The sequence below is a fragment of the Apteryx rowi genome, unplaced genomic scaffold (assembly GCF_003343035.1).
Source record: "Apteryx rowi isolate R43461 unplaced genomic scaffold, aptRow1 scaffold_430, whole genome shotgun sequence".
Taxonomy (NCBI): Eukaryota; Metazoa; Chordata; class Aves; order Apterygiformes; family Apterygidae; genus Apteryx; species Apteryx rowi.
The window spans coordinates 312,694-336,726 of NW_020450684.1; the positions used below are offsets into that span (position 1 = coordinate 312,694).

Sequence of the window (24,033 nt, forward strand, 5' to 3'; positions counted from 1 at the left end):
CCTACCCTTTTAACTCCATGCCATCTTCCTTGACAAGGAGTGCTTCAGGCCTGCCATGTTGACACCTCCAGGCTGCAGGGACGTCTCCAAACCTACCAGCATGTCCTGATGGCACTCCTGGATGTTCAGCGGGTACCGTGCCCTCACAAACTCATAGGCTGCCAGCAGTCTCATGCTGTGCTTGACCATCAAATACTGGATGACACAAGTAGGACCCAGAGAGTAACCATCTCTACAGTGGATAAGGACACGCTTCCCTTTCTCCAGCGAGGCTTCGATGCACTCATTGATGTCCCGGAAGCAGGGTTGCCCCAGTTGGCGATGGTCCCCATCCAGGGGAGCCTGGATGTCAACCTTGAGGCGTGACCAGCTGTGCCTGAACCCTCCCCGGCCGCAGGTGCAGGGAATGACACTCAGGCTGCGGTCGCAGGGCAGGCTGCTCATATCAATGATGCTGTCAATGCTGTTCTTGCACAGCGCCCGCCCGCTGTAGGCAGCATTGAGGTTCCCCAGGTAGATGCAGTCTGTTATCCTAGCGATGATGGGTTCTGTGAAGTGGAAACACACAGACTCTCCTAGCTTTGGGCCACTGGGATCCTCAGGATGCAGGTTCTTTTTCCAGGTACCCCTGCGAGATTTCTTGGAGCTGGCTTTGAACAGAGGGTTAGAATCCGATTCGGARCTGCTGCTCCACAATGGTGGCAAGAACAAGGAGAAGCAGCTGGAAAGCTTGGCTTTGGAAGGGGGGTCCGCTGGACAAGGCAGGGGAAGACCTGGGCTAGGACTGGATCTGAGAGCACAAGAGAGGGATGCCTGCACTGGGGACCATGTGCTATGGGCTCCGCTCTGAGCCTCATCCATCTGCAAAACAGGAAAGGACTGGTGAAACTGCAGAAATTCATCCCTCCACTGCAAGAACAAGGAGAYATGACCTAGCAGTAGGCTTTGCCCAGAGCAGCACTTGGGGTCCAGCCCACCAGTAGATGCTAGAGGCCCTGAAGACCTTGCACATCACTAGCCCAAATATCCAGCCAGCCCGTTCCCCWGGGACAGAGGCATGAACATGCAGTGAACACTCACCTGGGCCTGTGGACCACTCTGCCAGTCCTGGGGTGCTTGGTGGTTGAACTGGCCATCCCCTCCTGATGACAGTGACAAGCAGAATGACCAGGGTGTCCTGCCAGGCTGCTGGGCTACAGATGCCACATCCCCAGGCTTCTCTTCATGTGCTTGGCTTTTATTTGTCATCAAGTTTGGACAAGAGCCTGTAGGAACAGAACAGCTCAATATGGACACACACAAACACTCACACACAAGCGTTTTCATTAAAAACATTGGCCTTGTAGAGAAATAGGGCGTTTAATGAGCCGTTTCACTCCACAGGGACAATTTTCAGTGTGCTCTGCTGGAGAGGCTTGTGACTCACTGCGAGCTGGAGCTGGGAGGAAGAACAGCATTTTAAGCTGAAATCGTGGGGGAAGGGGTGAAGAGCAGCTGCAGGGAGAAGGAAAACAACAGTAGACCCCGCTGGATAAAGCCCCTTCTGACTACAATAACACCTGGGGGCTTTCTGAGCTGGAGGCAGGGAAACTGTAGGATGTGAGTAGCAAAAATATCTGCTTCTAACCTTTGGTCCTCAGCAATAGAGATGCTCTATTCAGAGTCAGGATTAGGATCTGTTGGTTCCCAGCTCAGCCCTAAGCTCAGATCTCACTCCTCTCAGGAGCATTTTCCACTTCCATTAAGGGCACTTTGGCTAGAAGGTCCCTCAGACCCTTCCACAGCCCAATCCTTTCTCCATGGTTCGGTACAGCCCCATAGCATAGGCCCYGTGAAAAACCTAACAGCTAACACCTCTGTCCAGACAGTGGTCCAAACCCAGGCCTCAAGCAGCTGATGTGTCCGGGAGGTGAGCCTTCCTGCAGTCCCATGGAGTCTGTCCCTCTAGAGAGCAGATTCCTGATCACAGTCCTCTGTGTGTTTGCTGTCCTCAAATCCTGCATGCTAAAGACCAGAATAGGAGCCAGAACATGTCCAGAGAACAGACTGAGACCTCTGTRTTTTTGAATGAGCAAGGTGTCAACACATTTCAGCATTCTTGAAAGGCCTTTTAGCCTCTACACCAAAATGACTCCCCAAGGTCAGTGACTGCCCTGCACACCAGTGGCCACCTAGGGACTGATCCTTCACAAATCATCCGTTTCAAACCCACTGGCTTTTTGCAAGTACCGTGTAACCCCAGAAGGCATGTTTAAGAAAAGTTGGCAGCTGTGAAGACCCTTGACAGCCTTGCCTACCTGAGCAGCACTGAGAAAGAGCCATGGGAGAAGACAGTTGCAAGGAGATGGGCCTCTGGAAGGTCTTCTGGAGGTGCTTCACAATCAGGCCTGGGAAGGCAGGGGATGAGCTCACACTAGGAAAGGGCAGAGCTGGAAAAACTCAACACAAAGCCCCACCAAGAATCTTTCAAGAACAGGCCCAAAGAGCAACTCCTAGAAAGCCACTTGGCATGAGCTGCTACAAAGAGAAAGGACAGTCCTGGTCCTAATCACTTGCCCCCACCCCATGTCATGGTGCAACATGTCTTTACTGGATAACRCAAGCCTAAAATGCAGCCAGACAGAGTCTTTCAGGCACAAAGAGCTGGCAACCTGCATCCAGTGTGAGATCCAGAGTCAGACCAGAGTTTAGAGCATATCCAAAAGTCAGGGCTGGGATAAAATGAATACAACCCTTTAAAGTAACTCAGTAGAGAGACCTTCAGGAATTTGTTTCTTGCCTGTGTGAACGTGTTCTTTGTCACATCCAGAATAAAGTTCCCCACCAGCTATTCATAACGCTAAGGCCAAGTGTTTTAACTGGGGTGAGTGATGCCCTTCATGCCAAAATTCAGGCTTCTTTGTCAAAACTGGTCTGACTGGTACATAAGTTTAGAGCAAAATGCTCTCCATCCAAGTGTGCAAGGCCTCTCCCACAAATATTTGCCCAAGCTGGCCTAGTTAACCCAGTACACAGCCAATTCTGCAAATGCTGAGGGTGGATTTCATCTGAACAAATCCAGATGTTGACTACGCAGAGGTCAACATTTGAGCCAGCCACCTCCAGTCCCTTCACAGGCAATGGAGAGAAGTGGGTATTTCAAGGGTGCAATTTTTCTCATCCTAAGGCAGATGGATGATTCATGCCTTAATGTGCCTGTTTCTCACAAAGGGATTGTTGTCCCCGGATAACTAGCTCCGATGGGGATGTCTGCAATGTCCATTTTGGTAGGAAGGATGATGAAACCCTTGCTGAGTTTCACACTTGTGTGGAGACCTACTGTCTTCCCTGCCTCTGCTACCCGTACTTAAAATGAAAAATGAATTTGGGTGTCTGCAGGTCAAGGCCTCATTTCAGCTTGGTTTAACTCTTATTCCTCATTGACTTCAAGCTTGTTTCTGTTTAAATTGAACTGCAATAAAACTGCCCACAGGGGTTTCATCAGCTTTGCGTAAAGTTAGTAAGACTGGTTGAGAAATCCCCATTTTATTAACATGCAACAAATCGTCACAGACACAGGCGCTAAATCTGGCTTTTCCAGGAGATTTACTTCAATTGCCCTGAAAGGACATTTCTGAGGTGATCTTTTATACCGAATCAAAGGTAAGAAGACGAAAGACCACCTCACAGACCCTGCTTAAGCCTTCTCAAATCCCTGTGACACAGATGCGGACCGACCATTTTGAAAATGAGAAAGAGGAAGCCAACGAGATGGCCCAACGTGACACGGGGAATCGTTCCCGCCACGGGGGATGGAGCCGGTCCACACCCACCGCCCCGCGCTCTGGCCAGCAGCCCGCAGCTTGCACCTGTGAGCCTCAAGTCCACTCTGCCGTACACCGCTGGTGCCCCGGCCCCACTCACCCGTGACGCCGTCCTTCTTTGGGTGGCATTTTTTGTCCGGCAGCTTGAAAGTGATGAAATCCTTGTGCCGCTTCTCCGACGGCTCCATTCTGCTTAGGCCTGAAATATCGAGAAGTACAAGGTTGGGACGTGTCCCCATTTGAAACAAATTAGACCCCCTGCAGTTTCACATCCATGGACATTTTATACAGGCCAGCTGGATACAGGAGTTAGCAGTACCACCCGCTCCRTTTCACGGCCACGCAACTGGTGTTGAAACGACCTGACACACTGATGCTGCTGCCCAGGATGACCTGAACTTCCCCAAAGGGACCCGTGAAACGTCCCCCCGCTGCTCAGGGCTGGCAGATAGAAAGCAAGTGAAGATTTTGGTCTGTCTGGCACAAAGTTCAAATCGAAAGAGCAGTCGGGGAGCAGGGAGGATCTCTGCACTCTCGGTCTCAGCCCTATTTTTCATGCTTAGTGTGGGGAAAGAGGCGTTTTCCTTCCTGCTATCCCAGGGAAGAAAATATCCCCCGCGCCGTTTCTGCCCGCAGCAGTGAAAGATGCACCCTGGTGTGAAAAGGAGACTGCTGTGCGGCAAGCAGAAGGGGAAAAGCTGCTTTCGCAGCGGACTCAGCCAGGCAGGAGCGCCGGGGCACCCCAAAGCGCGGCAGCGTGCGGCCCTGCGCCCCCCGTCCTGCTGCCCTGTGCCCCCTTGCCTGCTCCCGCGCCGCCCGGGAGCCCCGCGTGCAGGCACAGCCTCTGCGCCTCCGCGCCCCCGGCCCGGGCATCCCCGTCGCACGCACCCCTCTTTCCCACCGGAGTTTCCCAGAGGCCTCTTGGCCGGCGGGAGCCATCCCTCCCGCCCCGCGTCGCACCCCGCCGTTCGGCAAAGTTTGCGCCCCCGGGGCATTTTACCGTGCGCAGGGGCCGGACGCGGGGGCCTGCGGCTGCCCCCCGCTGCCCCCCGAGGAGCCGTTCCCGGGGAGCAGGGCGGCGTGCCGGGCAGCCTGGGAGATGTAGTTTCGGTGGGAAGCGTGGCCCCGCGGGCGAGAGGCACTGTGGGGCCCGGGGAGGAGGGTCRCGCCAGCCCACCGCCGCTTGCGTCCCCTCCTGCGCGCAGGCCGCGGGGTACCGGCTTTCACGGCGCCCGCGGGAAGGTTTCTTCCCGTGGCCCTGCACTTTGCAAGCTCCCGGCACCGGGGACGCTTCTCCGGGGCCCCCCTTCGTGTTCGTGCAAGGCGAACCGCTGCCCCTGCTTGTTTTCCAGGGAGTCAGACAAAAGCAAACTGCTTTCAGGACTCTCTTGCTTTGCCTCTGGGTTTTGAGCCAGGAGGCATCACGATTTCAGCTTTTTTTTTTTTTCTTACCTTCCTTCTGCAACCACAAAGGATAAAAATGTACTTTAGAAGGAAAAGCTGCAATCTACATAAAACCCCAGGAGGCTAGGAGCTGCTGCTTTTAAAGAGAAACACACACATGGCAAAATATATGTTTCACCATAAAGTTTGAGACATAATGATCCTAGTTAAAACATATTTGTAAAATAGGCACACTTACTTTTCTTGGGAGAGAAGCTCAGATAATCTCCAGTGCTCAAAACCTGTGGGACTAGGCAAATACACCAGGCYGGAGCGCAGCCAGCACATACGCAGGCTGCACAGTGACAGCCCGTAATCATTTTTGTCCCGCTGGCAGACAAATTATGACAAGCATGCACAATGCTCAGCCTCCTCCTGGTGCAGCTTTAGCAGCCTCATTTCCTAAAGTAGAGGGGTGAATGCCATAAACCCACTGAACTATGGAACGATTTGCTTTGGGAGGGACTTGTGGAGGGCACCTGGCCCAAGCCCTGCTTGGAGGTGGGCCAGCTTCAAAGGTAGATGCAGCCGCAAAGTCAGAGCAGTCAGATCCAGGCGAGCTGCGAACGTCCCCGAGGACGGGGATCCCACTGCCCCGCTGGGCCTGGTGGTCCCAGGCGCTCGTGCCCTCAGGCTGCTCCCATCGAGGTATTGCTCTGCTGCCCGTCTCCCCACGAGTTTTGCATTAAGCCGTTCGGTAGACAGATTTCCAAGGAGACTGACACCAGGGGATTCCTCTCTCTGAGGTATATTCCCACCTGGATCTGGATGTAAATAATTCAGATCAGGCTGTGAATCTCATAGCAAATCCCTCACTTTTCAGCACTTCTTGCTTCCTTTCATGGACCCTTGCCCAGCTCCCCCACCCGTGGGGCAACCCACACCCTGTGCCTCCTCACCAGCCCCAAAGACAAGCACCGACCTGCGACTCGGGACTTTGCAGCCAGACATGCCCACAGCTTGTTGCTTCTCACTGCTGTCAGGATTTAAAGGGCTCCTTTCGCTGCAAACCCATCTGTGCAATTTGGGATGGTTTCTAACACACAAGAACAGGGAGTCACCAGAGTTTTATGCAGGCTTCCTCTAACCCGCAGGACCGAGGTGCATTTGCTGCATCCTGTGGTGCTCTTCCATGCCAGGATGAGACCCAGGCTAACAAGCCTGCTTACAAGCTGAGGAGGAACTGATTTCCCCCTCATTTAACCAACAGAGGTTTGATTTATTATTACATGTCCCATGGGGGAATCTACCTGCTCTAGAAATGCAGTTGCATGTTCAGCTCTCCACGTACAAGTACATCATCCCAGCTGGAGACATGTGGGAGGACAGCTGACCTTGCCAAGGCCACCAGCAAGTATTGATGGGGACACAAGAGGAGCGCCCMAAAAAAGCATATCTAAAACCAACCYAGAGATGTAGTCTGGACCCCAAACCCCATTCAGAGATGTTCCCTTCCGAACAGCCCGTTCCATCTTGGTTTAAGGCCGAGGCTCTAATTCACTCGGTGCCCTTTTACAAGTATTTCTCAGGTGACTGATTTTCTCCTCCAGTTCATTAACTGGAGCTATTGCAGGCTGTTTTCGCAACAGAAGCCACACTCCACTTGTTACAGCTATTTCAAAACAACTGTGTCATTTCTTCCTTCATCACAGCCACTGTTAAGCCTAGGGAACATTTATTAAGCAGCAGACATAGCAGGGTTTTGGTTTTTTTTAAGTTAAACTCAAGTTATTAATCTCTACTGAGAGTTTTCACAACCTTCCTCAGCTTCACAGTATTTGCTTAACTCTCCAACAGGCATTCAGAAGCACTCCAGATAACTGAAGATTAACTGCTTTCCAGTATTAGTGGGTCTTCAGTGACGGGTCCGGCTCTCCCCGGCTCTGGAGGCCAGACGATAGCTATTAGCATTGCTTCTGCAGCTCCCTACAGGATGCCCGCAGGATGCTATCGCACCCAGTAGCACCAGTGCTAATTACATTCCTTTTGGCTTTTGGGCCCAAACACAGCATGAGGCCAAATCTTCCATATGCTACGGCTGCTTTGTAGTACAAGGCCAGGAGGCTGGAGTTGTCTCCTGGAGTATTTTAGAGAAAGGCAATTCCCTCCTTTACCCTTCCCATTCTGTTCCTTCAGTGGGAGCGAGGATGCAAAGGCAGGCATCGGTGTCAAGGCACATCAGAGCAAGTCTGGCTTAAATCTCCTCAGTTAAAGCAAAAACTCGCTTGAGAGCAATCCCCTTCCTAAACATCTCCTCRAAATACACGTTCAGGGAGCTTCTGGGGCACATCCTTCACGCTGGCCCTGCTGAGCCCTGGAGGGTGCTGTGCTGGAGTCAGCCCAGGCAGCCGGGTTTCCTCCTGCAGAGGGTCAGAGGAGCTGCTCCCGAGCCACCCAAACCGCAGCATTGCRGGGACAGGTGGGAGATCGGCCTCTCTCAAGCACACCACGAGGGACCTTTACTTACACACCTCTACCCCAAGGCACCACGAAGCAGGACAGAGGGGACGGGCGGGCGTACAAGGAGCCTCCAGGGGATGCATGGTCTGCCCAGAAGAAACACAAGGAGGCAACCCAGCCTTCAGAATAGCCACCCACAGCAGGAAAGCGAGAGGACGAGGGACGTGCTGTAGTCCCCCTCCCTGACAGCACCTCCAGCTGCTGGTGCCAGAGGACTGCGCAGGGCAGACGGAGCCAAAACTGGTGCAGCCCCATCTACAGGGATGATGGCTGGAGAGTCCCATCCCGAGCCACATCTCAGGGCACGCAAGGCAGCACGGGCCCAAAGCGGGCCAGGAACAGGTTAACGGCAAAGCAGCAGGATCAGCCAGGAGTCCAGGAGCTGGGTTTGCTCCCTGGCTTCATTTCATTTAGCATCTTGCCAGGGCGCAGAGCATTCTTATTACAGAGCAAAGAGCTCATCCCACATCTCTGACACCTTCCTCACCAGCCCATCCTCCCTCTCCATGTTTGAAGCCCACACCTCTTAGGATCCTTCTCTGACCTACTGCTCCTCAAGATCTTTGCCTTGTTTGAAAGTCTTCCCTCCTTCCACCTCCCCAGGACATGGTTAGGAAGCAGCCAAGAGCTCACCCCTTGCCTGGTTGTTCACAACCGAAATAAATACCCACTCCAAGGTGCTAGCACATCAGTCCTCTACTTCAAAAGTATTGACAGACTCACTGCTACCACAGGAGCTCGAAGCTCTGGGCATATCTCCCCTCCACCCGCCAGCGGATGTGACGAGCTGRTTCCTGTGCCCATGCCGTCCCCTCCAGCGTCCTCTGCCCGCTGTCACCCTGCTCCACAGGGCTGTGCTGTGCTGGTCGCTGCTGTGCTGGGCACTAGCAACCAGCTCGCCTCTCGGCCAGGTCTGCCCAGCCCAGTCCGTGGTTGCTCGTGTGTCCTGCGAGGGCAAGCTGAGGGAGGCACAGGAGCCCCCTATCTGGTGGGCAGGGGCAGCTTGAGGTGGGTTTTCAGCCCCAGGGCCTTGTCGACCACGTCCACGGCTTGCAGACTGTGCCACTGGGCGATGGGTCGCCGGGGGTTGGACAGCATGTCGGACCAGTGCCGGAGCTGGTTGCCTGTGGCCCGGCAGCCCAGGAAGAGTTTGCCGATTTGCTCATTCTTGGTCACCTTGTCATGATCCCAAACGGAGATGACCAAGTCCACGTTCTGGGGGGAGATCAGGAAGACGGTGAGCGGGAGGCAGCTTGCTCACCGGACGCTGTCTCAGCGCTGCCGGCCAAGGCTGCCCAGGGAGAGGGAGCATGCGATAGCAACCGCRGAGGGTCAGGCACCCGCGGGTGCAACTGTGCCTGTGGTCACGCGTATGGCATCACCAAGCATTACGGGGGAGTGGGAGGAGCGCTGATTTGGGATGTCCTCCGGGCAGGGGAAACCCACCTGAATCTGGTTGAAAGGCACCTCAAAAACAAACACCTCATTGAAGTAAGGGCTTAAGGTATTTTTCTTCACGCTTGTCTTCCTCTTCTTCCACTTCTTCCTGTTCAGGATAAGATGCACTTTGACAAAAGGATCTGTGGGAAGAGAGCAACATGGCTGGGACAAGTGACAACTATTGTTTGACCCGCTTGGCTGTCCCAAGCAGAGCAGGCGTGCCTGGTAATGGGGTCTAACCCCTCTTTTCCCACGTGCCACTCCTCACTGCTATCATCAAGGGAAACTACGCCCGCCCTGGGCAGGGGTAGAGAGAGATCTGAATGTAAGGGGCCCTCCTGACCTGACAGCCCACGGGAGTCCATCCTCTTAAGCTTCCTGGCTTCGACGACCACCACAGTCAGCTTGCCGGTGCTGGGGACATAGCGGAGCGAGAAGCAGACCTCACCGAGCTGCTCTTGCTGTTGGAGAGATGTGAGTAGTGAGCACCAGATGGAGAGCCAGGGCTGAGGAGCCTGCAAGGCCAGCCCAGCTGAAGCTAAAGCACCATCTCAGGGCTGGTTCCCAAGTTCTCTGGTGCTCTCTCCTCCTTGCCTTTGCACCCAAGGGGCTGCTTTTGCTCCTCGGAGAGGCGGCAAGGAGAATGTGCAGCTTTTATCATAAAGATGCCTCTTCTGCTCCCTGGTGATGTGATCAGACCCAGTTCAGCTTCATCCCCACCAAAATCTGCTCCTCCAGGTCGGCTCCCCACATGGGTGCTGTAGGAGGGACACAGGATCCCCTCGCCACCCGAGTCGGGAGCCTCAGCACCACTGCAGCACTTTGCAAGCGAAGCCAGAGCTCTCCCTCTTCCAGGGTGCCAGGAGGGAGAGCCAGCGCTTCTCCTGCTCCTGGCTCTTTGCATCACCTTTTCCTTGCTGCCCAGAGCAGGGAGTATGTGGGAAGCAGCTGCCCCCACAGCAAGCCAGCATGCTGCAGCGTGAGAGGCAAGACCCCTTGCTGGAGCTGCTGATGTAGCGGGGAGCAACACTACAGGAACAAGAGCTTGGGAAGGGAAAAGGGGATGAAGCCACCAGGAAGGAGATCTCCAGGACATTGCTCTTCCGGGTCAATGTCCCACCCAGCCTCCCAGGACCAACCTCCACTTTGCTGGCAGCTGCGAGGTCGCTCCACTGCTCAATGGCACGCTGCAGGTTGACGCTGGCCAGGGGCAGGCGGACCTCCCCGATGATGTCGTGCTTGGCAAAGCGGTTGAAGTCATAGACCTGCATCACCAGTGTGGATTCGGGCACCTCTGCCTGGGGCACCTGCAGGAGGGGATCCCACAGCACCCTTCACTCCACTGCTGCAGCCCTTCCTCACCAGGCAGGGGCAGCACACGTGGCAGCAGGTCCTTCACTCTGCGACTTCCCCATGCCTGTGGTGAAGGCACCTCTCTGCCCAGATATGGTTGTGCCTTGGGAACAGGGTCCATGCAACACTCTTGATGGGACCAAGGAAGTGTCAGCAGTTCTTGTTTCTTACCTGGAAAGTGAAGCTCTCATTGAAGACAGGGTTCAGGGTCTTGCGGTAAACCTTGGTCTCATACTTCTTCTTCGTGTCGGATGTTAGGTACACAATAACATATGGATCAGACGTCCCCCCACTGTCCATGGCCTTCAGGTCAGCTGCCTGCTTCACACCAACTTTCATCTGAGAAGGAAGAGCGCACAAGGTGACTGTGCGGAGGAGGACAGGGCCATGCGAATGGAGCAGTCCTGGGGGCTCAGCGAAAAATGGCAGGGTATGGCCTGGATATTGGGGTCTACTTCGATGGGCAGTGAAGAGGGACCGTGCAAGAGAAAGTGCTGGGGGACTGGCAGGAGAAAGACCCCAGTGGTTCGCCCCAGCGTGGGGAGTCCTACCTCCTGCGTGCGGAGGTTGTACTCCAGGGAATACTGCAGCTTCCCGCGCTGCTTGTCCTCGGGGCTGCGCTCCAGGTCTTCCATCTCGGGCTGCACCTGTGGCAAGGAAGCAGCACTCCCCTCGAGCCTGGCACAGGGGCCCGGGGGTGCTGGGCCAGGTCCCTGGTGCAAAGCTACTCCCACGGAGGCTGCCTTGTGCCACGTTGCAGGGACGGCACAGCCGAAGCAAGCCTCCTGCTCCGCTCCRAGCCGGCGAGGCCAGGCACCAGGCTGAGCACCCTCCCGTCACCCCACTCAATGCATCTGACAGACCAAGATGCTTTAGACCTCAAATTTCAGGAAGTCCCCCTGCTACATACTGGAAACCAGTCAGAGGCCAGGCAATATTGATAAAAACCAAGCAGCATAGCCTGGGAGAGGCTCTGTTGATTTACCCCTGTAGCCTACGCAGGGTCCCCAAGCTGCAAACCAGAGGTTGCACCCCATCCCGAGCCTTTCCTTCCCCATCCAGGTGCAAGGTGAGATCTCAGGGCCCAGCTAGAGCCACACACAATAGCAGCTTTATGGCAACACATCCCCTCTCTGGTCTGGAACGCACCCTAGAAGTGCCGAGGTGTCTCTTGGCAGTGAGGTCCAGCTGGACACCCACCACGGAGCCCCTCGGCTCCCCGCCCAGAGCAAGGGGCGGAGGGGAGAAAGCACAACGTACGAGGCTGGCTGCGGTGGGGCTGCTGAAGGAAAGCAGGTTGACTTTCTCCTTCTTCTTGGGCTTCTTCTTGCCGCAGCAGCACTTGACGATGCAGATGAGGAAGAGGAGGAGGAGAACGGCCACAGCGACGGCCACAGCRATGAGTGCCCATTTGGGTACTGGTGCAGCGTTCAGAGGACAGAGGTGAACAGAAGAGTTAAAACCAAACAAAACCGCGTAGAGCGCATTTAAATCCCCCTCCGGGTTTTTTCAGCATTAAGGAGYTGTACTTTCAGTGTTTCCTCTGTAATCGCGAGGGCTGGAAATTGATTCTCGCTCTAATTAAAGCTGAGATTCTCCTGCTGCAGCTAACACCATCCCAAGCGCTGGCAGCGCTGTATCGCGTCCCTTGCTCCTCCTTCGCTCGTCTACCCCCTTCAGTAAACGCTCCCCAGTCTCGCCACTGTCTGTCACACAGAACATCCCCCACATCACAAGTCACAGTCACATTCTGGCTGCAAATCTTCTCCCGTACCAGCTCGCCCCCAGCAGCATTACTGCAGACCTTTCGGCTTTCCAGCAGCACGGGAGACCCCAGGCGCCCGGGAAAGACCCTGCACCGCCCCGGCGCGTACTCACGCGGGATGCCGGCCAGCAAGCCGCCGGCGAGGCCGGGCCGCGTCGGGGCGCTGCGGGAGAGCGGCGAGGCGGTGGCGCCGCCGCCGCGCGCCTCCTTGGCCATGACTCAGCCCAGGCGACCTGGGAAAAGCAAACAAAAGTCAGAGGCAAGTGGCCGCCTCTGCAGAGGTGCGTGCGCTCCTGCTCTCTCCGCTCGCAGCTCTGAAAGAGCAAATACGATTAAAACGCCGAGATAAAACGCAGCAGAAGCATTCAGGGCTTGGCCACTTCCGAAACTGGGCGTGCAACCCTCGCCCGGGACCCCGTCGCAGGCCAGGCCCTGCCGAGCCCGCTGGCCCGYGGCCAGCCCCGCTCGGCGCGGACAAAGGCGCTCCTCCCCGTAGCTCGCCGTGACGGAGGCGGCAAGGCATGGCCGCATTTACCTGGGCTCCCCCGGCTGCCCGCGCCGCTGGCAGGGCGTCCCCGTGGCATCAGCAAGCGCGGCCGCCGCGCGCTGCCTCCAGCGCCGAGCGCCAGCGCCCTGCACGGGCAGTATCCCTAGGGAGAAACCGCCGTCGTGCTTCCCCCGACCAAGCTTCTGCTGGAAGTGTCTCACGGCATCCAGAAACGTACACGCAACGTTTTGTTTTCCAAAGGATTCCCCAAGCGTAACTAAATGATTCATTAAATTCCGCGCTATTATCGTTTGCCGTAAAACAGCCCCGAAAGGCCCCGTCTTCAAACAAAGCCCTATTGTAGCGGGCATTGCATCCCCACGTCTTCACCCCCCTGCCCTTCCCCGAAGTCGGGTCCCAGGAAGTCGGCACCAGGCTTTGCATCTTGCCCGCGCACGGCTAAGCGTAGGGATCAGCATCGTCCCTGTTGCCCTGTTGGGAAGTGAGATGCGGATTAAGCGACTTGCCCAGGGTCATGCGGGACGTCGGTGCCTCGGGACGCCTGYGCTCAGCTTGCAGCTTTGCGACCAGGTTTTAGCAGTGCGTTTCTCCTGTCGCCCCGGGTGGGAATGGGAATGGGTGGGAATCTGCGCGTTGGTGCGAGCTGCTGCCCTTGTTTGCACGGAGCGGCGCGGCCCGCGGTGCTCGGGCCCTGACTCACTGCCCGCGAGGCCCTGCCAAGCCGAGCCAAGCGGGGGGGGCAGGCGGAAACGGGGAGAAAGCTGGGTGTGCTGCAGCAGGCAGCTCTGATCCAGCCCCGGCATCTCAGGAATCCCGTTCGCACCAGTGTCTCCCATTGCAAGACAGCAGGCATGACAGGTCCTGCACAGACATCCCCTGCGGAGTGGGCTCAGCGGAGGCGAGCCCCACTGGGGCCAAGGTCCCATGTGAGATCCTCTGCCACCGACCGCTCCGCAAGCTGCCCTTTCCCTGCCGGAGACCGCCGTCGCTGCGGGCCTGCAAAGCGGCCCCGGTCCCTCCGCTGGGCGAGCCGCGCAGGCGCCATGCCCCCGGGGCCCCTCGCGCAGCATCGCACGACGTGCTGGTCTGCCAACGCGTGTCTGCACGCCGCCCCGGTGAGGAAAGGCTCGCCCTGGCCCCCCGGGGCAGATCTGAGCAGCTGTTTTGGCAGCCATGGTTTTGGTGGGATTTGCCATAATTGCAATTAAATCCGCTGCTGCAGCCAAGCGGGGCGCTCTCCCCCCGGGGGAGACGGTGCAGCAGTGGCGAGGACGCCCGGGGAGCAGCCGAGAGGACCCGCGAGGAGGGAGAAGGGCCAGCATCCCGCTCCTCGCCCCATCCCCATTCCCAGCTCCTCCTGGGATAGCAGCGCRGGGATGTCAGCTGCTGGAGCAATGGGGACTTACCGCGGTGCTCCCTTCCCCGCCTCGCCGTCCGTGCTGGGCTCCCGCCGGCACCGTGCCGTGCCGTGCCGCACTGCGGGAGCCTCCGAAGCAGGAACTGCCRCTGGGCCGGGCGAGGGAGCGGGCGGCCGGGCGTCGCGGCGCGGCCCCACCTCAGGGACGGGAGCGCTGAGATTTTACAGGGCTGTTCCACGCGCCGGGTTTATCTTGAGGGAGGGGTTTTCCCCGTTGTGTTAGCTTTGCGCTGCGAATGCCTCCCCGGAGGCAGCGCAAGGCTCACAGCCCGCTGCCCGCAGGGGCGCTGGGTGCTTTCGACGCGGGCTCAACACGCAACGTGCCGAAGCGCCCGCCGACGCCAGCACGGCCGGGCGGATGCACCTGTTGCCTGAAATTTATGCGTGCTCCTTCCTCCCCTCGCTGCCAACTAAGCAAAGTTAACCTAAAACCCACCTTGTCACGGCTGAAATATGCGGCGGTGCCGGAAGCCAAGAGCGTGCCGCAACATAAGACCGCGGGAGGAAGGAGCCCGGTGAGTAGCGTCTGATGACGGCAGCGCTGGACGGCCGGACCCGCGAGCCCGGCTGGATTTTCCGGCAGCTGCTCAGGCGTTGCTGCAGAGAGGCGCGCAGTCTTCCCCTCGGCCGCCCAAAACCGAGAAATCCAATAAAGTGGGACCAAAAGAGCATTTTTGTGCTCTGCCCAGCAGTGGGGGCACAGGGGACCGTGGGGCGATGGGTGCCAGCGACATGCTGGAGGCACCTCCGCTTCCCAGCTTGCTTCCGAAAAATCCGTCAGGGACGGGAGGTTCGGTTTTGTGCCGAAAGCTGCACATCTGAGCAGCCTTTTCGCTTGCTAAACTCAGAGCTGGTGGTCAGAAAAGAAGGGAAAAGCAACCCCGAAAATGCTGCACCGAGGGCGCGAAGGCGGAGAGCTTCTCCCCGGGGACCGCCGGGCTCGCCCGCTTTGCAGACCGCTCGCCTTCCCGAACGCGCAGCCCTGCATTTTGGGGCAAAAAGCAGGACGGCGCCGCATGCAAGGGCTGTGCGAGGAGACGCCCGGAGGCGAGTTATAAATAACCCGGCTACGAAAATAGAAGCAACCGCGGTGCCTTGCGGCTGCTGCACGCGCAGGTCGAGGCAAACCTCGGCGGAGACCCTACGCCTGTGCGGCGCCGCCTGGGAAATGCAGTCTCGCCTCCGGGCCGGCCGCTGCAGCCGGGCTCGGCGCCAGGCCGCGGGGCTGCCTACAAATCCCGGCGCGCCGGCGAGGCCCGCCTGCTTCCTGCCCGCCGGGGGAAATATAAACAGCAGCATCTCCTGCAAGGGCTGCGGGGTTCGGCTGCTGCCGCCGGACGGGCTGCGCCGGGGAGCAGGGAGAGCACACGCCGTGAGTTTGGTCGTCTTTGCTTTTTCSAGCTTTAGCGAATTCTTGACTGTTTCCCAGCTGGAAGTAAGCAGAGGATAAGGTACGTGCTTTGCTGCGGGGCTGCAAGATTGGCTGTCACTCCGGCTGCTTGCAGTAGAGACCCAGCTCAGCAGGCATCCTCCTCAGATGCTTTTCTGCCTACTTGGCACCACATACATATATATTTATGTGTGTATATCTATCTAGTATATAGGGGTGTGTGTGTATATGGAACTGTATATATATATATATATATTTTTTTTTATGTGGTATATGCACCAGAGATATGTGCACGTGTGTGTGCGGGGGGGTATATATGCATATACCTGTGTATACAAGGTGCCGGTAAACAATATTGCAGCTAACCAGAGGCAGTTCAACAGAAAGGAGAAGTCAGACCGGGTGTTCAGCTTAAAAGAACGGCGCAGAAGTTCAGTGTGTCGCYGGGAAGGGGAACCCGGCTCCCTTCCCCTTCCTTTCACTTCGTTTTCACTTTCAGAAAAGCGGTTTGCTCCCCGCCACTGGTTTCGAAAGGAAAATTTCTCCCCGCTCAGCAAGCAAAGCCTGGTGGTGATCAGTCCCGGACGGCAGCGGTCTGGGACTCCACGGGAAGAAACCCCATCCCTGCAGGGGCACAGACAGAGCGAGCGGAGCGATGCTCAGCACCACTCGGGTTTCCAGCCCCAAATGGCCAGCACAGGTTTTGGCCGCTTCTGCAGCTGCAAGCCCATTGCTTACCCAGCAAACTTGCTTATTTGCAGATACAACTTTGTCACGTAAACACAAAGTGGCAAGAATGGCGCTAAGGGCACGGCTAAAAGCCTGCCTTTGAGATCTGACCCATTTTGACCACAGCTCCTACTCGCATCCGCTGAGTCTCCGAGCCCTAATTAAAGGTGTCTCCCTAAAGAGACCTGTTTTGCTGGAAAAAAAAGCTTTGCAACTTCTTTCAGCAATTCCCCCAGAAAAGTGGGGGAAAGCGAGCTTCGGCTGAAAACTAGTTTTCCACCATGCTCAGCTGGACCTATCTGGCCAGCTTTGCTCACAGCAGAGCTATCGTCAGCAAGAGCAGGCTCACTGTTTGGGCTGCTCCACGAGGGGGCAGGATGTCTAATCCTCTTTCCCTTTTTTTTTTCTTCCCCTCTTCATTTTTCCTCTCTGAACTGGACACGTTGTAATGCATCAGTTTAATCAGAGACTTGCTGTCGGCCGGAGCTGAACGGGGAGGATGGCAGAGCCTGAAAGCACCGTTCTGAACACCGATGTGAAACAGGTCAGTTTGTCACTAAATGCAGATGCGGTGCTTCCCAAGCTTAACCCCCACGTGTTTTGCAATGTCACCCTCGGTGATGACAACCACAACATGATGTTGCAGCGGCCTGAACTGCTCGTGCCCAGGCAACCGGAGCCCTCAAGTGCAGAGGCCATGGCCAAAGAAGCCTGTCTGAGGGCCGCGGGGTACCTCTAGGTGCCGGGGAGGTCCGTGGCTTGCAAACGGGAAGAGGCTGCGGGGCCGAGGCTTTAAACTTGCTGGCAAGCGCAGAGTGCAGAGCGCCTCGGCAATGCCCCGCTCAGCACAGGGAGGTGACTGAGGCCACGCCGTGCCCAGACCTGCCTAAAGGATGGAGCAACCCCCTCCGCGTGAGCCGTCCTCGGCGTGCGTCACACTTACCCGACAGGTTGGGCTGTCACAGCCGCCCGCCCTGGCCTCGGTGGCCCGAACGTCACTCCTGGCACATGTCCCCCGTAGGCCCTCACAGGCGTCAGCAGAGCCAGAAGCGAAGGGGCAGGTGTGATACCTCCAACACCCGCCCCAGCGCCCCCGGCCACCTCCCCCTCCTGACCGCTCTTTCCTCCCGGCTCCGCAGAAGGACCCCAGTGAGGCGCTGGTCATCGCGGTGACAACCAGGGCCATCTTCGACCTGGAGGAGGAGCACGCRCTCTTCCTGGCCAAGGGCAAGGACGAGTACGTGAGGCACCAGCARGCCAACCAGAACAAGCCCCTGCCACCGGGCACGGCCTTCGCCTTCATCCAGGTGAGCCCCCAGCCCAGCCAGGGCCATGTGCTAACCCGGCTTGGTGGCTTTTCCGAGCTTTCCAGCCTCCCCCTCCAGCAAGGAGAGCTGCCACATCAACGCCTCGCTTGGAGCACAGGTTGAAAGGCCATTTCCATCCTTGCTCCCAGCTCCGTGCTGACCATGTTGAGCCACTCCTGGCTTTCAGCCTCATTATTCCCATCCCGGGGTGAGGATACGTGTGTCCTGGCCCCACTGGAGGCTCTGGCAGCAGTGTCCTGCTCCCTGCCCTCCTGGGTCTGGTTTTTGCGGGATGCCCGCGCTGCCTGGCTCCCTGTAGCACACTCAACGCTGTATAACGACAGCTGTGGAGCAATGTCCTCTCTGTGCCCAGCCTCCAGCCCTATCCACCAACTGCTCAACCACAAATCAGAGCCCTGGCAAAGTCATCACCAGCGCTGAGCCAGTCTGAGCAACTGCTGGAAGCGTTTGGTGCCTGTGTCTGCTTCTCGCAGGCGGTGCAGTACGTGAACGAGCAGCTCCTGGCGAGCGACCCGGCGGAGCGGGACCTCTTCGATGTCATCGTGCTCTCCAACAACAGTCCCGAGAGCGGCACGCGCATCATCAACAGTGCCAAGCACTACGGTACGGGGAGCCCAGTGCTGCCACGCGGCCACCTCTCCTTCGGGGCGCTATGAAACGGATGCGGCAAGAAAGGGAGGCATCAGCGGCAGTGCAGACCCTGGGGCCAGGAGCCACTCAGCCACCAGGGAGAGGTGGTATTTTAAGGGGAAGGGGTAATTTTGGCAGCAGAAGTCAAATTCCTGCTGGCTCCAAGCAGCTTTCCTGGGATGTCAGAGCACATTGCAAGGGCCACAGGGGAGTCTGACTCTCCCTTCTGCCTTATCCGTTGCACAAGGCCTTACACCGGTGGGAGCTGGCAGCATTTTGTGCAGCCTCTGCATCCTCAGGCAGCCACTCGAGAAACCGGGGCTATAGAAAAATCTCAGTGTGGCTTTTGGAAAGGCTCCTATAGGAGCGATGGGCAAGAAGATGCAGCAGGAACAGCGGCAAGTTCCCTGCATGGCCCTGGGGAAGGTCGCTTGGTACTAATGATTTCTGCCACTTCGGGCAGCCCTTCCGTGATCCCCAGCATGGTCAAGGGACAGGGCTGTCACCTCCTTTACAGGGAAGGGGGTGTATCCCAGCTTTGGGGCTGCTGCGTGCCGAGGTCGGGGGGGGGGGAAGAGGGAGGGGCACAAGGCAGAGGTCACCGTCCCATAACAGATTTTGCTCACCCCCCCGACCCGAAGGCTTGGAGATCTCCAAGTTCTGCTTCGTCAGCGATGAGGACTCCACGCAGTACCTGAAATCCCACCAGGTGAAGCTCTTCCTCTCGGCCGACAGGACGGACGTTTGCAACGCCCTCCGCAGAGGTGCCTTCTCCTCTCTGTCCCGCGCAGTCCTCTGGCCCCGCAATGGGGTGTCCTTGTGCCATGCCCAGGTCCCGTGGCCCCAGACGCGGCCCTGTAGATGGGCTGCGCTTTCCCAGAGCAGCCGAGTGCCCAGACATAAAGCTCAGTCTCGGGGCCTGTGGCTGCTCCCTAGGTGAATGAGAGGGAGCACCTGAGATTCCTGGGATTTAGTAAGGGTGCTATAGAAGTTTGCTTTCTTAGTACAACAAAAATTAACCACGTGCTTAATGATAAGGACCATTTTAAGGACATGCTTGACCTGACTGGGAGGGGTATGGTCTCCCTAACAGCTCTAATGGGGTTAATCTCATTAACGTGACTGATTTGCTTGTGTATTGAGCGCAGCAGCTGGCCAAGCTCCTTTTCAGTGAGTAACAAATCAACTACAGCCTGACCAATTTGGGGGAGGGATGGGGGGGGGAAGGTGTTCCTTAGCTACAAAGCAAATTCCTAAAATATCCCTGGAGAATATTGTTGCTCTAACAAGTGTCTCATCTGGGGTCCTCAGTCTGCAGATGAGAGGGAGCAGCTTGGAGGAAGGGAGCCATAATTAAGCCAATTATACCAATCTGATAGAGGTGCCAGTCCCTATTACTCACAGCATGACGTGGTAAATCTGGGTGTTAAACCTGGGCTTGGCAGAATGAGTGCATGCCAGGAGGAGGGCGGCCTGTGCCTGCTGTATATGCAGCCACCCGGGATCTCCTAGCCCTCAAAGTCTCTCCAGACAGCCTTCGGCCAGCAGCCGCTTCCTTGACCCCCAAATAATGTAGCCGCAGAAAGGCTGGGCTGACCCCCACAGAAACCAGCCTGGCTTGGAAAGCCCAGCCCCACCAACGTCTTTTCCAAAGACATTTGTGGTGTCAGACGGGGCCACGGCAGAGGTCCAGGGAGCAGCTGCTCGTGCACGAGCTGTTCCTTGGATGAGGTGTCTTACCTGAGCCCCCCCTCTTACCCCCACACACTGTGTCTTGCAGGAGTTTCTGCAGCGCTYGTCTTCCAGCAAGAGGTACAGACCCCCAGCACCCAGCTGCGCGTGGTGTTCGATGGAGATGCCGTGCTCTTCTCGGATGAGACGGACCAGGTCTTTCGGGAAAAGGGGCTGGAGGGAGCCGTGCGGTACGAGAGGGCCATGGAGGCCGTGCCCATGGGAGAGGTGAGCTGACCACCCCGTCTGCACAGGCAGTTTGCACCAGGCTGCAAATGTCCCTCTCCTGCCAGGGTTTTGCCATGAGCCCCTTGCAGCAGAAAAAGCACAAATCCTTATGGTTTCCCTTCTCATTAACCACTCCCCAGCCATTGGTGTGGGCCTGATCCAGCATTGCACTGGAGATGTCTCCTGTAAATGAGCTCTGGGTCTCAAATAGCTGGAGGCAGGCCAGCCATGGTCACCCATGTCACTGCCACCTTTGGGACCTTTTGCCATCCAAGTCACTGCAGGTTTCAGACCCAGCGGTGCTGCTAGCTGGGATGTGCTTCCCTGGTCACTCCAGGATTAGCATTAGCACCACAGTACTCCACTGTCTTCTGACCACCCCAGGGTTTGAACCAAGGCCAACGTACGAACGCACAATGCCAACCCGTTCCCAATTCTCTGTGCAATTCCAGGGTCCTCTGAAGGCTTTTGCCATGCACCTTGGGAAGATGCGAAAGAAGTTCAGTCAAGAGAAATCCCCCATCCGCACCTATCTGGTGACGGCCCGTAGCGGCCGGGACATGGGCATCCGAGCCATCAAGACGCTTCGGGAATGGGGGTTGGCCATTGATGAGGCCTTCTTCATGGACGGGGCTCCCAAGGGCCCCATCCTCACCCAGATCCAGCCCCACATCTTCTTTGACGATGGCCTTCATAACATCCAGGGGGCTCAAGAAGTGGGTGTACCCTCTGCCTGGGTCCCCTCACAGTGCTGACGGGCCAGCAGTCCTCCCTCCCAGCAGCACATGGGATTGGGTCATTTCAAAGCAAAACTTCTGGTGGGAAGGGAAGGATGTCCCAACCTGCAGCAAGCAAACCTCAGGGAAAGGGGAAGACAACATTGCATGAGAGTGCCGGCTACCAGACGAGGCTTTATGCTCATTTCTGCTCCTGAGACGAGGTCTGTGCTGTCCTGGGATGAAACCAACAACTTCCCTGCCACTTTCCTGCCCTGTAGGGCCTGGGTGCTTTTCTGTTCTCCAAACAGAAGCGATGAAGCTATCTCAGACACAGTCTCCAAGATTTACTCTCTGGCGCTCTGGCCAATGCCAGCCTTTGATACGCTGCCTCAGCCGAACATGCTCCTCAGCTCGATTTCCCGAGGAGGCGAGGCTGATGTGTGACTGAGTCCTTCTAGCAGCTCTGTGCTAATCGCAGAGCAGAGCTCTGACCAGCTCCAACCAAACCTGGCAGAGGGAGAGCGACCTCGAAGGTATGAAGGTCCTACAGATTTTGTAAAAATGGATGACTGAGTTGAGAAAAGAAACCTCAATCTCAATCAGAAAAACCCACGTACAAGAGACTACAGCACAAATCACCTTTTCTTGGGGGTCACAGGCAGAACGCCCTTAGGAGACCCAGCTCTGTAAAACRCTCAGCTCCTGGGGCATCCTGTTTCCAAAGGCAATGCCTTTCCCTACCTGCATGTTTTCAGGACAGTCCTGGGAGGTGCTGAGCCACGAGGAAGCACATGCAGGTCCCAAGCCTTTCCACGGACGTGAGCAGTGGCCACCAGGGGACACTGTGCTGTGCTCCTGCTGCAGCCCAGCCGTCACCGTAGCCCCAGGGCTGCAGGGGACATGAGTCACGAACCCATGGGCCCCTTCTTGCAGCGAGAAAAATGAGCGTGCCTCTAAGAACCTGCCGAAAGTAAGCCTCCTGGGGGGCTCCCCTGGTCCCCCCCAGTGCAGCTCTGCCTTGCTAAACGGTCTAAAAAAGGTTGCTGGCCTCCCACTCCCGATGACACTAGAAGTTCACGGCCAGCATGATGTTACCTCTCCATCTCAGCTTTTCTGCAAAATTCTTAAATGCGAATTTTATGGTAGACCTCAGAGAAATAGAGATCTCTGAAGAAATTTTTAATCACATTTGGTTGAAACTCAGAGGATTTCATGAAACTGAAATTGCAGCATGAAAAAACATTAGCTGAAAAACAGCTGGCTGGCCGTAAGGACCAGTAGTACTGGTATCGCCGACTGGCCCGGTAAATCCAGCCTGCTCCGGTGTTTTAATCTCGAACCACTTGAGCTTCCCGTGAAGGGGCTCAGGGCTTGCACTGCTCCGGTCTCCAGAAGGGCACATCAAAGCCTCCCCAAATGCACAAAATCCCTGAGATCACCCTCACAGGTGCAAAATTATCTCTCTTGGGGCGCTTTTTTTTTTTTTAAATCTAATCATCACGCTCTCAAACGTGCTGGTGGCTCGCGGGCTGCCCACGTCTTCTCTGTGCCACGGCCATGGCTGTTTTACCCCACTTGCACCAAACCAATTTGCCTGTCATGTTTTGTCCTCATTTAAATATTGGCCCTAGTTTTGCTTCCAGAAGAACCCAGCAGATCCCAAACACTGTTAGCAAAGATAAGAATGGGAAGACTGAGCGGGGACATGGATGTGGGGAGGGATTGACCAGAGCTGGTAATAAAAAAAAGTACTAACTAGCCTCTCCGGGCAGGGAAAAGTCGGTGCCTGGCTAAGGGAGAAGCATGATATACGTGCGCGACGGGGACCTCCTGCCCACCTGCTTGCAGCTAGTGTGGGAACGTAAACCCAGCAAAATGCTAGTCCCAGCTGCCAAAGGACTTGGGGATTATGGCCAAAGGGGAGGAAGATTACAGTGTTTTTATACGTCAGTGGGATTAGAAAGCAATTTTTTTAATGGTTTTGCAGGTGTCACTCTCACCGATGCTTTTTCCTCCAATAAAGATACATATATGATTTGCTGGTGTTGAGAGTTCTTGTCCCTCACATTTGTGTTCAACGATACAGAAAAGGGGGGAGAAATAACTCGGTGTATCTCTGCAGACCTTAGGTTCAACTATCCAGACCCTGTCCACACATATACAGGCAGACATCACATCGAGCAAGTCAGGCTTGGCTTAGTACTGCTGAAATCACAGGAAACCTTCAGCGGGCTTCGGATGAGCTCCCTGCAGCACAAGGGACATCAAAATCAAGCACTGAACTGCAGAAGACACCAGAAGCCTTAATTTAATAGAATTTGCTCCCCAGCCCGCGCTCCCTTCGCTACCTCCGCGCTGGCTCCCATCCGAGCGACAACAGCATCAACTACTAATCGTTCGCTAACACTGCCAAGCGCTCGTCATCTTCGATCGCTGAGCAAACGTTAATTAGAGGATCCTCCAAGCGTGCCTGCTAAGCAGGTGCGGATGTGCGCTGCGGTTTTGCAGGGGTCAGGTACCCCCCTTGGCACGTCCCGCGGCCCCCTTCGCCAGGCACAACAAATCTGTTGCCGCAGAGCGGCGGCGAGCGAGGTAATCGCCATCCCCGCRGCCGGCGCGTGCTAAATTTAACGCCGACCCGGGCGATGACTCCAGCGAGAGGGGATTAGCTGAGTCAAGGCCAGCGCGGACGGGCACGTCCGGCAGGGGGGCCCTCACCCCGCTCCAGAAAAGCTAATTTTGTGCAGGGTGAAGCTGGCGCACGTGAGCGATTGCACTGCGCAGGCTGCTGAGGACGGGGCAACGCAGCCACGCGCCCGTCATCCGGCGCTCTCAGCACAGGCGGAAGGATGACGAGGCAAAATGTGCCTAAAACATGCCCAAAACGGAAAAAGGGAAGGAAGCATCAAGCTTTGGGGGGATTACTTCATGCGAGGGCTGCAGCGCCAAGCACTTCTGCTTCAGGCTTGTCTCAGAGAAGGACTCTTGGCCCTCACCTCCTGCGCTCCCGCGGCTGCTCGCTGCAGCGTCTCCTCGCCACGCTGGCGGGAAGGGCTGGTCCCTTCCCCTTGCCTTGGCCGCTCTCTGCG

The 24,033-nt window shown here is 56.7% G+C and overlaps 2 protein-coding genes across 3 annotated transcripts; one reads left to right on the plus strand and one right to left on the minus strand.

Annotated features, from left to right (window-relative positions):
* Positions 1–3,959: 3,959 nt before the first annotated feature.
* LOC112971228 (synaptotagmin-2-like) lies at positions 3,960–12,426 on the minus strand (the record flags this gene model as incomplete). Its single annotated transcript, XM_026076425.1, has 9 exons — positions 3,960–4,002; positions 8,430–8,921; positions 9,153–9,286; positions 9,490–9,607; positions 10,286–10,453; positions 10,671–10,838; positions 11,051–11,146; positions 11,760–11,917; positions 12,378–12,426. Coding segments are annotated over 8 exons (1,125 nt in total), but the record flags the coding sequence as incomplete, so codon positions are not given.
* A 3,048-nt stretch (positions 12,427–15,474) lies between these two features.
* LOC112971237 (cytosolic 5'-nucleotidase 1A-like) lies at positions 15,475–22,932 on the plus strand. 2 transcript variants are annotated; one of them, XM_026076441.1, is made up of 7 exons: positions 15,475–15,640; positions 16,766–16,852; positions 17,448–17,615; positions 18,110–18,239; positions 18,908–19,030; positions 20,047–20,225; positions 20,678–22,932. In XM_026076441.1, the coding sequence occupies exons 2-7, from the start codon at positions 16,808–16,810 to the stop codon at positions 20,978–20,980; spliced, it is 948 nt and encodes a 315-aa protein (XP_025932226.1). In that variant the 5' UTR covers positions 15,475–15,640; positions 16,766–16,807; the 3' UTR covers positions 20,981–22,932. The 2 variants fall into 2 exon arrangements, with proteins under 2 accessions (XP_025932226.1, XP_025932227.1); XM_026076442.1 differs by having other exon boundaries at positions 17,451–17,615.
* Positions 22,933–24,033: the final 1,101 nt, after the last annotated feature.